The following is a 12,781-nucleotide window of genomic DNA, read 5'->3' on the forward strand; positions in this document are numbered from 1 at the left end:
GAACTGCATTTGCAACTACAATTCTTAAATTAAACCACAATTAATGATTGAAATCATTTCTAAACAGCATTTAAACTAGCAATTAGCAATACCCATAAACTAAATCAGCCCATAATCACACCCCAAAAATTGGGGTTTTAGCTAGACATCATAAAACGATTTTTCCAAATTGAGTTTCCATCAACTGGGTAAGATTGATTTCATCTTTACAAAGGTCCAAATTGAAGAATCTCAAAGACCCACTTCCAATTTCTCAAAAGTGAAAAACCTTAATTCTTCAAAGCTAAGGAAAACTTGTCTCAATACTCAAAATTCTTACAATTCTCTATTGAAAATTCAATGTAATGAGAATATGATAAGATGGATGCTAAACTAAATGTTTAAAAATGTATTTATAGTCGCCAAAAATGTGCTGCGAAGAGCCATTCGGCCAGTAAGTCGGGCCCGCCAATTCACTCGGTGATGCGCCCTTTAGCCAATTTCCTCGCCTTTTTGTCTTGACCTTCAGCATCCGGTTTGTAACATTTGGGCGATCCAACACTGCGTCGCGGAACCACTCGGCGATCCGCCAACTGCTCCTTTCTCTCGCTGACTTGATTTTCTCCTTCAGAGCTTGGCACTCTGGAACTTTAGGCGGTCAAGAAGCCCTTCGGCAACTCGCCAAGTAGACTTAGCGATCACCATGCTTCCTTTTCTTCACTCTTTCAGCTTACTTCGTTCCCTTTTGCAAATTAGTGTCATTGCATTGTTCCTCAACCATGTACTTGGAAATCAAGGGTTTTACATCAGTTATTGGCACAAAACAAGCATTTGAGGACACTAAACCTATACAAATAAAGCCCTAAATGAGTCCAAATCTCGGACTCATCACTGACCACCTCCAAAAATTGTTACAGAAACAGAAGATAGAATCTTGATTTACAAAGCTCCTAAGAAATCGACAAAGTCATCTACTTCCTCTATACAGTTCTCTTTACACCAAAAAAATAGGGGGCCTTGTCGGACTTTGATTTATTTTCAAAGCATCTCCCATTTCTTTCTCTCCATATGCCCACCAGATATATGAAGGTATCATCTTCCACCACTTCTTCTGGCTCTTGCCCCCCCTCCCCTCTTCTGATCCAGCAGCTTAGTAGATCAGTTGTATGCTCAGGCATTGTCCACTCAATCTTTGTAAGAGTGATCAGTCCATTCTTCTGGAACAACGAGCCAAGACATCTGAATTATTTGCATTTTGGCAACATAACCTCATCTAATGTCACCTCAACTTCACTCTTTTCATGCCGACCAAATTTGCAGTATATATACTTTGTCTTACTTCTACTTCTCCTAAAATCCTTTGGGGTTGTTTGGTTCTTGAGATAAGGGATAATAATCTCAGGATAAAATGTGGAATCATTAATTTCTGGGTTGTTTCTGATAGAAGTAGTTCCAGGATTAGTTATACCACAATTTTGGTATTAATTTATGCCACATTCAATGTGGGATAACAATCCCAGGATAGCTACTCCTGGGATAAGACAACCAAATGTCACAAGTTTCCTTCTTCAAAGTTCTTCTTCCAAAGTGCTTAAGAAGACTATGGTGAAAAACTGAAAATTTAAAATAGAAGTTTTTCCAAATTTATCTCCCAAAACATGTTCTATATAAACCCTGTATATCCCATTTTTAAGCCAATGAACCAAACATCTCTTAAAAAAAATATCCACTAAATAATCCCGTTATTATTTAATTTTCATATTATAGTCCCCGGGATAACTTGTTTTGCAAACTAAACGCCCCTTACAATCTAGAGTGCTTCTCCATAATTCAAGCTTTTGGTGGACACCCTTGCTAGTTTCATCAATTAGCGCAATCCTATAAGCAAATAGCATACACCATGGACCTCATCTTGTATTGTGTTGGTTAGGTCATCCATGACTACGGTACAATTTGACAATGAGTATTTACAGCAAAACATTTTAAAGTTATGCCTCTCCAAATAATAATTATCTCATGTGAAATGGAACGGTTAGGTAGTAAGATTTTTCATTACTTAAGAAGCTAACATGTTTCAACAGTTGCAAATAGGGTTATACCCTCATTCAATTGTTAAACCTTCTTGTCTATGCCTAACAACTGGAAAGAGGAGAATAATAATTTGCTTGTGGTTCAATAATTGCCATTTATCATGTCTGGTGTTCTTCAATTGACAGTGCACAAGCTCAGTCCATTGAAGAAATGCTGTTGGGAAGATTCCTTGTTGGCCTTGGAATTGGTGTTAATACAGTACTAGTTCCAATTTATATTTCTGAGGTAATGCCTCTAATAACTTATAATTTCTTTATCTAGGACCTCATTCTGGAATTTAATAAAAGTTCTGCTTTGGCGTCGATGCTAACATCTGGCTTTTCTGTTCATTTCTGGGGTGCATGGGGAGGTAAGTCTGATTGTTGCAACCAGGGGAAAATCAGAGCAAAGAATAATGCTTCATATTCACCTATTTCTATTTATCAACTTGACTTTGGTTTGTCATTTTCCCGAGGGTAAAAATACCCTGAGCATGAGTGCAACACAGTGCTGAGCTGATGACACCTAAAGCATGTGAGGCATTCATGATTCGTCTTTTAACATGAAAATCAATGTGTAATAAGGTACTATTACCAAAGGAGCTTATCTATGGCCTAAATATCTGCACTGCTTGTTTTGGTGGCCGTAAGACCTCTAACTTGGAACAAAGTTATCAGTAGACAATGTTTATCTTTCATTGACATGGTTCAAGAATTTTACGAACAGTCCAGAATGTAACAGAAGAAATAAGTTAAAAAATTGTGGTTTTGTGGAAGACGGGAATGGTAGAAGAATGTATTATCCCATTTAAAATTCCCTAGGACTAAACAACATTCTTAAGTTCGATTTCTTTTTCCAAATAAGTAACAAAAGCTTCACAAAAAACAGTAGAAACTAAATCACAGTTCTCCAATACAACAACAACAACATACCCAGTGAAATCCCACAAAGTGGGGTCTGGGGAGGGTAAAGTGTACGCAGACCTTACCACTACCTCGTGGAGGTAGAGAGGCTGTTTCCGGAGGACCCTCGGCTCAAGTACATCCAAACCAAGCAGGAGAAGAGGAGACATTATATATAACATAACACCCAATAAGAAACAGTGCACAATCAACAACGGAGACAATAACATCAAGAAAATACTGTGAGAGGCGAAGCGCAGTAAACAACATATGACTATAGGATCACAGACAAGAACTACAAGTGCCAGGCTAGGACTACTACAAACACTACCAACCCATACCCTCGCAAGGAAAGACAACCCGCTACCCCTACTAACCTTCAACCTTAATACGCGACCTCCACTTCTTCCTATCTAGAGTCATGTCCTCGGTGATGTGAAGCTGAGCCAAGTCCTGTCTAATCACCTCTTCCCAATACTTCCTAGGCCTACCTCTACCCCTCTGCGTACCCTCTACCACCAGACCCTCGCATCTCCTCACTGGAGCGTCTGCGCACCGCCTCTTCACATGCCCAAACCATCTCAGTCTCGCTTCCCTCAGCTTGTCCATAGGGGGGAAAATCAGAATAAACTACTTAATATGTGGTTTGGGCTACTTTTGCCTTTCCAGATTGGAAAACGTGTGCATGTGTTAATCTAGGATGAGATTTGCTTATATATGTGTCATAACTTAGCCTTTTTTTGGGAAAAGAAGAAAAAAACGAAAATTTCTTAAGGTGAAAATTGTACTTTTAGACATCTTCCACTAGAGACGCTAAAAGATCTTGGAAAATCGCTGCTGCAGAAAGATGATAGTTTTGGTTTGTGCGCACTTTCCCTGAATTTTTTTGGGGAGTGATGATTTTCTCCCTTCTTCTTGGTCATGAGCTATCCTTTACTGTGGAGGGAAAAGCTTTTTGAGAGTGACCATTTGATTTGGGAAGGACTTATGGGACTCTTTTGCTTGACAATACATATCTATTGCTCTCTTAGATATCTGTAGTGAGTCAGAGAGACATTTTATTTCTCAGATAATCATAAATGTTTGTGTTGTAGATTGCTCCAACTAATTATAGGGGATCCCTGGGGACGTTATGCCAAATTGGTACATGCATTGGTATTATTGCATCACTTTATCTGGCAATTTCTTCGGAAAATGATCCCCACTGGTGAGTACTCGTAATTATCTTTTTCTCACCCACTACCTTCCATAATAAATGCCATGATACAGGCAGTGTACAGAACTCTGTTGGAATATATTTGAATTGACTATGTTGCATTGTTGCAAGAGCTCCTAAATTGCAAGTGTGATGGTACTCTGTATCTTTACTGGAAACTAGATCCATCTTCGTTGAATTTAAGACTCCTTGAAAATAATTTAACCCCTTGGGGGACAGATCTTGTTGTTGCATTGAAATAGATATATGTTAACTAATCTGTCTAATTCTTTTTCAATGCATTTAATGCCTTTCTGTTTTTGAAGTCTACATATTACTTTTACATTTCAACTTCTAATCATCCTAGCTTATGTTATGTGGATGAGCAGAACCTTTGCTGTTGTCTAGAAATGATTTAGTTGATACTGCTCCCTCTTTCATTTTATTTTCTAATGCTTTTAGGGGTCATTTAGTTTGAGGATTAGAAAAACTAATCTTGCTATAAAACTTTAGCATTTTGTTTCTTGTAAAACCTATGTTGCTCGGACTCGGGTGTCGGATATGGGCACAGATCTTGAGGTTGGATTCGGCATGATCGAAATTTTAGGATTCGTGGGTGCGGGGATTCGGTAAAAAGTAATTCAAAAAAATTCTAAGAGTATAGCTACAAAAAATATGCCTAGATAATGAGATATTCTGTGGAAGAACTTGCATGTAGTTTGTAGAGGGCATGTGATTTAATCTTCCATTCAGGCAATTAGAGTGCTAGACTGGATTCTCCGAGATGGACAATACTTCATCCATTCTCCTAAAATTTATACAACAAGTAGCAAACTAAATATTAAAAACATATTAAAGTACAACAAAGATAATTGAAAGAATTTGACATAAAGCATAAGAAAACTCATCTTTTATCTTACTCCACATCTTTGCCTCTTCAGTAATCAAGATGCAAAATACAACTTTTTAAAGTAAATGAGAGTAAAATAAGCCAACTTAAACAAAATAAAATCTGTATTCTTTTATGTTTATGACATCAACAGAGAGACATGTTCAAAAAAGTTTATACATAGAATCAAGTCATGTTCAAAAAAAAAAGAATAGAGAGTCAAGTCATATTCAAATTAGCTTTCTTCTTCAATATCTTCCTCCAATTTTTCAAATTCTTCTCCAAAGACCACTACTTCTAATTGAGGTTCGACCTATTATTTTAAAAGGGTGTAAACATACACATATCATCAATTTAGCACTATGTCGATTAGAGTATCTAAAGACAGTTCTCTTAAACTAGGCAATCCCTACAACAATCCATGTATTATTACTTGTACCATGAAAATTCATACATTGTTATTCACCACATGAAAATTTGTTCATTATATGCAATGCTTACATTATAATCCAAGCATAATCAGACTGTGGACCAATCAACCCCTTAGTTTCTTCTCCTTTTAATGGTTTATTACCAGAAGTAGGCAAGATATAATGCAACAAGCACAGAAATTCATGCTTCACATTCCATGTAGAGGAGGCAGAATCTTTAGTAGACATGCTAGGTTCATTATGAACTTAGATGGACATAGTTGGGAAGTTGTTCTCTTGTAAATATGGCTTGCACAGCCTTAGTGCTGTTTCTCGTTTGTATTAATGCACTTGTTACCATTCTCCCCAAAGAAAAGAAATTCATGCTTCAAATGGTGGGTGCTTTGATCCAAACATTGGCAGGTGGAGGACAATGCTCTATATTGCTAGTGTTCCAGGATTTATCCTAGCTCTTGGTATGCAATTTTCCGTTGAGAGCCCTCGCTGGCTATGCAAGGTATCAATTTAATTCATGGCATGTTTGTATTAAATATGTACTGCTGCTAATTTTTCTATCAGAGATATATGTAGGCTGGGAGACTCGATGAGGCAAAAAAAGTCATCAATAACTTATGGGGTTCATCAGAAGTAGATAAAGCTATCAAAGAATTTGAGTCTGTCCTAAAGAATGATGGGGGTGACTTGAACAGCAGTTGGCTGGAGCTCCTAGAGGAACCACACTCTAGAGGTTGTATGAAGGTGGTTTGTTAATACATGATCCTTTATTAGGTTTAAGGTGGTTTTTTAGATTTCATATATTAAGCTTTCATGTGCTAATTTTGATCCGTTCAGGTGCCTAAAATATCCATACATTGCAAACCTGTTTCTTTCTTTGTTTGATTCAAGTAGATGGATTTGAATTTGATGGTTGTCACTTAACTTCTTACACGTCGTATTCTGGGGGTTTGAGGGGAATATCATGAAAATATGCTTGAAATTTAAAACTGCACATTTCTGGGATAATATTATGAGTCTTCTCCTATAGTGTATATCTGGAGCTCCGCGGGATTGCTCTTAATTTGAGTTAGCTGGCAACATTTAATAGCTGCCTCCACTTCGTAGAGTTGAACACTTCTGAACATTTTTAAAAATGACGTCTGGCATTTAATTGGATTATCATCTGCCCAACTCATTGAAAGTTGTAATGTTCTCTGATTGTTTTTCAAGACTACCCTTTACAGATTTTTGGTTACACTATAACTTGTTTGGCTGGATCCCATGGTTAATATCTTCCACTGTTGTCTTAAGTTTTTTCCTGGCGTGCTGGATACTCACACATCTTGGTGTAAAATGTGCAATAATCTGCTGATGTTATGCATGCTGTACGAGCATGCACATAAAAGTGTCAATCCTCCAAATTAGGCTTCAACTTTGTTCTTTTCCTGCAGTTGCTACCATTGGAGGTTCCTTGTTTGTACTTCAACAGCTTGCTGGTATAAATGGAGTTCTCTACTTTTCATCCTTGACTTTCAAAGATGTTGGAATCTCAAGCAGCGCTTTAGCAAGCTTATATGTGGGACTAACCAACTTTGCAGGTATGTAATGGATTCATCACTTGAGACGCGCTTTACAAGACCTGCTAAATTTCACGTCGTTCCAAGATAATGTTTAGTTGTCGCTATGTGCTTCTTGCAGGTGCACTATGTGCTTTATACTTGATGGATAAGCAGGGGAGGCAGAGACTTCTAATTGGAAGCTACGCTGGAATGGTGAGTAAAGAAATGTCTCTCCTATAGTAAAAGATCAACATAAATTGCTCTCTGAAGGGGCATATTTCTGGTCCTGATTTCTTCCCTTCACCCCCTTCTGTCACAATAATGGCATGTTTCTGGATCCCAAAATCTTCCCTTCACCCCCTTCTGGCACAATAATAGCATGTTTCTGATTCCCGATTTCTTCCCCACACCTTCTGGCCCAATAACAGAGGAAGGGAAAAATAAAAATCAAACGCTTTGAGTTCATTTTTCAAAATACTCAACTCACTTCCATTCGATCCGTCTTTTGCAGGCTTTATCAATGTTTCTGATTGTCTATGCTATCAGCTTTCCAATGGACGGTGAAATAAGTAACAACTTATCAATACTGGGAACAATCTTGTATGCATCAATACAAAAAATGCTCAGAGAATACTATTTGAATTTCCCTGTGTTCTCTCTTTAACATTTCACTATGGTATAGGTATATATTCACCTTTGCTGTTGGAGCTGGGCCAGTAACTGGTCTTATAATACCAGAGCTCAGCAGCAGCAGGACACGGGGGAAGATAATGGCCTTTAGTTTCTCCGTTCATTGGGTATGTATCAAGATCATGCGTGTCATTTCAGTGCTTCAGACCAATTAGCTTCAATCTATTAAGTACTTAGGTCACGTGAACGAACTGTGTTTCTATTTTTTCTTGACTTGATGGTGAATGGACAGGTCTTCAACTTCTTGGTGGGTCTGTTTTTTCTAGAACTTGTTCAGAAATTTGGTGTTTCTCCAGTTTATGGAAGCTTCGGTGCTGTTTCATTGTTGGCAGCAGCCTTTGCTTACTTCTTTATAGTTGAGACTAAAGGTCGATCCCTTGAAGAGATTGAAATGTCACTAAATCCCAAATTTCAGGGTAAACGTAATTCAGAATAATCTCATCTTATGGGTCAAGCTGAAGAAAAATTGGAGAAACTGCAGGGGCTTGTGGAACAAAAAGTCGAACAACAGTGTGCATAACACTATTCTATGCGCGATTTTATACTAGTAGTTAAAGCAACATTGTAAATGATAGTTTGATATCACTCTTGTATTATGTTTGTTCTGCAAACTCAAAAAGGTCATTTTTCTTCTTCCAAGGGCATTGTACATTATGTTTAGGTTCCCTGTAAATTGTTGGCACCATTTTCAGCTTCAAAGAAAGAGATTATATCTCCCCGGAAACCCCTGCCTACGTCGCCACTTAATATTCCTTGGCCTGCATTGGCCAAACCATATGGGCACTATGCCAAATGTGAGCTGGATCACTTAGCCACGCTTTATGATTAGAAAAACGAGCATCGCGGATTTGGAAGGCAGGCTGTATGTAAATCTTACCTTACTAGAAGAGAGGTTCAGTTCAAGTGTAGTGAATTGGAGTAATGCACTACTGGAAATTTTCATTCATAAGGCAGAATACTCAACTATTCTTCAGAGCAATTGTTTGAATTGCCAAAATACATTATAGATTCTTAAATTTAATGTCAAGTCAAAACTAACTCACATAAATTGTGACGTAGAGAGTATTTATTAAGACCACTAAAATAAAAGTTTTTAAAAAGGATTTTGCAGTGAGATTTCTTTTAGGTAGTGGGGTCATAATATCTGCCTCAGTAAGATCAGTTGATTTGATTTCAGAGTGTGCTTTCTTGATTTATTGTCCTTGTTAACCTTTCTTTTTGTGTCTTCACCTTGTTACTCTTATTTGGTTGAATGAATTACAGAATTTTGTACTTTCTTATTTCTTATGACTATACTTTGTACTTCTTGACAGAAATTTGATACTTCATTGAACTATCTCATCCAATGCATTTCACCCGGGGAGTCCTCGTATTGCATTCCTCTTTTGTCATAAAAAAATATGTGTAATAAAACATTATTATCTCTATATAATAACTGAGTTCACGTTTCAACATAATTTAAGTTGAGTTTGAGAAACAATATCAATAGAAGTTTAAATGTGACAAATCAAAAGGGACTTTATACCATTCTCACAAATAAGTGGGCGTACATAGATTAGGTTGGTTTGCGTTTTTTAATTATCAAATCAAATTAATTATATTAGGTTTTTAAATCAATAAATCAAACCAAACCAATAGAAATCGAATTTTTCAATTTCGATTTTTACAAGTAGGTTCTCGATAAGATCTTCATAGTACAAAACATATAACTTGTGCTTCAAAGTTCATAACACAAAATATATAACTTATCTGCTTATCTTTTCCCAGAATCTTTAAAAGTTGGAATCCTTTTGAAGGCATTTGTTTTTCTTTTTTCTGTCTTCCTTTTCACACTATCCATTCTTTTATCTCAAAAAGTTTTTTTTCTTCTAATTTTATTACGTCTAATTGATGTAAAACGTCATAGTTTCTCTAGCAGAATAATTCCTCCATACGAATTTCGTACATACAATTGTTCCTTTCTTTTTTTTTAGCAAATGGATAGTCAATTAAGTCATATTGAACCAATTAGTAACAATTACAGATTACTTTTCTTTATTTTTTTCTAGTGAAAGCCTACTCTTTTGTGTTTGAGAGGTACAACACTATTTGGAAAATTATCAATATTTATATTGGACAAGTTACAAACTAGTTTGTGTTTGAGAGGTACAATACTGTTGGGATTTGGAAAAATTACTACTTATACAATATTAAAACAGGACAAGAGTTTGTCCGAAAGAGTAAATAACTTATTATAAACACTGTGCCATGATAAGTCATTGTCTTGAAAGTGATTTCGATCCAATAGGGTATACAAATCATTGTAGTTGGTCGCTCCCCTAGGTTCCACAATTACTTTTAAACATGTGCACTCGTGTTTGAAAGTTTGAGGATTGCCCAAAAAATATTCTAAAAAGAAGAAAGGATGAAGATAAGGAATTGCAAATAGGATAGTTGATTTAGAGAAATGGATTATGAATATTTATGGCATTAAAGGTCATTACATCACATTTACATAAAATAATTTTTTTTAAAAATGAATATATCTTTTCCTTTCAAATATATTTGATTTGTATCCTTGTCGTTACATTTAATCAATAAAGGTAGAATGAACTCAACAATAAAAGATATATAATTAACTCAACAATAGAATTAACTCGATTTTGTTGGGGTTTATTTACTTGGGGTGGGGGTGGGGTATCTTGAAAAGCGATGTCTTGGTTGATGGTGTATGGAAGGTAATAATGTTAAACAAGTTATTCCAAATTCCTTAATCTTGGGGTTAGTATTTTAATCATTTGCTAATCTTGTGGTTCATATAATCCTCCATTTCCTATTACCAATTAGGTGTCGTTTGATTATTATAAGGATAAAGGATTATGAAAAAATTGGAATAAATGTATGATTATTTTATTACATATTAAGTAGAATTTTTTATTTTGGAATTAGTGATTCCAACATTAGTTATATCACATCATGTTATAATTTTGATACCATCCTCTATATATATATGGGATTAACTAATCCATATATCTCCCAGTATCATTTAAATAAGTTAAGGCCAAAATTGAAAGTAAACATTTATTTCAAAATTTCTAACTAATACACATGTATATTTTATTTTATTTTATTTCCCGTATATCTATATTTTAGTCTAATAAACTTAACATCTTCCAATAAAGACATGTTTACTAAATAATCACATTATTAATTTTCTTTTATTGCAAATAAAACAACCCTCGCGTTCTTTTTCTTACTAATGACACATTTTAAGCCTTTTTTTATTTTTATCATGTAACCTTACTTTTGATTTAATAATTGAAATTACTGTTTTTTAAGAGAGTACATTTAACAAAATAGATGGTATGTTTCGAACTATGAAGGTAAACATCTCTATGAATTTAACATTAATTTCTTATTATTTTTTAAAATAAAACTTATATAGTTATTAGTAACACATGAACATATTAAATCACAATTTTTTTTATAATTGATTAAAGTATTATATTGAACAATAACAGTCAAACATAAAATCAGTTTTGCTCCTTAAATGATAAAATTGACATATGAAATGGGACAGAAAGTATCTCTTATAAAACAAAATTAATAATTTAATAGGTCAACTCCAATCCCTAAAAGAGGAGCCGAAAGCTAATAGCCATTTTTCATGACTTTTTGGTATTAATAATTAACAACCATATGCTATTTTTGTATTGTAATTCTCAAGTATTACAGAATCTGTTATTAAAGTTGGCTTTTCTCTACAAAAAGCAAATAAAACAACATTTTTTCTTATTTTTTTGTCACCAAAATAACTCTCTTCTTGTTCAGAAAAAACCCTTCTTTGAGCAGGGTGAGGGATATAGGGTATTGGATGCGGGTTTACGGGAACTCAGTAATTTTTATATAAATTTTATATTTATATTAAGAAATCTATGAAATATATAAGAAATATATGTTGAAAACCTAATAACAAAACAGTCACTTGGTCCAATGATAGTGAAGAAACCCACCTAAGCTTAGCTGCCCTTCTATATAGAAGTTCGATTCCCTTTGGACACATAAACAAAAAAAATTGAGATTATTAAAAATTCATAAATTTCAAATTCTATTTCAAACTTTCTTTGGGTAGATCACTTCTCATTAGTGTGAAAGGGATCAAATGTCATACTTACCCCTCAACTATAAGAAATAGTATAAATTTGCTCTCCATTTATATATATTTGGTCACAACATAATTGAAATGTACTTGTTTATTCTTTGTGCTTCACTATATTAGTTGCTTATTAATTTCAATATTTCTTATTTATTGTCAATAATTTTTATATGATAATTGGCTTATAAGTCAAAAGTTATAAGCTTATTTACAAAAACTTTTACTATTGCTAGTCTTTAATGTTTAACTATAGCTTAATTGAACTGCTTATCAAATGCCTTGGTTAAGCCTGATTTGAGATAGTTGAGTGTCATCACAATTTTAAGAGGTATTGAATTATAACAGTATTTTACTAGACACAACTTAAGAAAGAAAGTAAAAATACCATTAAAATTTGTCCCTTCAAAATAAGTTAGACATTAATTAAGAAAGAATGTTTTTTTGTTGACATATTAAAAGATAATATAATATTATATAAATTGAAAACAAATATAATAATAATTTTTTGTGAAAAAATATTTTATAATATAGGCATTCATTGAAGGGAAAAATATTGTAGTAGTTAATGACAGGATAGGACATAGAAGAGTAGTAGTACAAATATACAATGATGACAAGGATCAAACAGAGCAGTATAGTACTTTGTATAGATCTCATCTCATTAAATCTCCAACAACTACAAACTGAAATTTGCAGTAAATTACATGATCAATTAACATCAATGGTCTCTTCATCTTTTATTACCCTTTACCTACCTCTCAAAATCTAGCATTTAACAATAGATTTGACATCAAAATTTAAGAATTTATCGTTAAATATCTATTTAATCGTAGATTCTGAATTACATTTTGAGAATTTGTCTTTAACAAAACTTCATGGGACTTCAAATATCAATTTTTTTAAAAAAAGTAAAATACATATGCAAACACAAATTAAATTCAAATTCCACAATTAT

The 12,781-nt window shown here is 34.3% G+C and overlaps 1 protein-coding gene across 1 annotated transcript in view; it reads left to right on the forward strand.

Annotated features, from left to right (window-relative positions):
* LOC102605453 (probable plastidic glucose transporter 1) overlaps nt 1–8,415 on the forward strand; it is an 11,948-nt gene extending 3,533 nt beyond the window's left edge. The window contains exons 4-12 of the mRNA XM_006357898.2: nt 2,196–2,295; nt 4,046–4,158; nt 5,869–5,962; nt 6,037–6,193; nt 6,894–7,040; nt 7,141–7,214; nt 7,513–7,601; nt 7,684–7,798; nt 7,924–8,415. Coding sequence (XP_006357960.1) covers nt 2,196–2,295; nt 4,046–4,158; nt 5,869–5,962; nt 6,037–6,193; nt 6,894–7,040; nt 7,141–7,214; nt 7,513–7,601; nt 7,684–7,798; nt 7,924–8,127 — 1,093 coding nt within the window. The 3' untranslated portion in view covers nt 8,128–8,415. The remainder of the gene's footprint in view (nt 1–2,195; nt 2,296–4,045; nt 4,159–5,868; nt 5,963–6,036; nt 6,194–6,893; nt 7,041–7,140; nt 7,215–7,512; nt 7,602–7,683; nt 7,799–7,923) is intronic.
* Nucleotides 8,416–12,781: the final 4,366 nt, after the last annotated feature.

This window comes from Solanum tuberosum, unplaced genomic scaffold (assembly GCF_000226075.1).
Source record: "Solanum tuberosum cultivar DM 1-3 516 R44 unplaced genomic scaffold, SolTub_3.0 scf00262, whole genome shotgun sequence".
Lineage (NCBI taxonomy): Eukaryota > Viridiplantae > Streptophyta > Magnoliopsida > Solanales > Solanaceae > Solanum > Solanum tuberosum.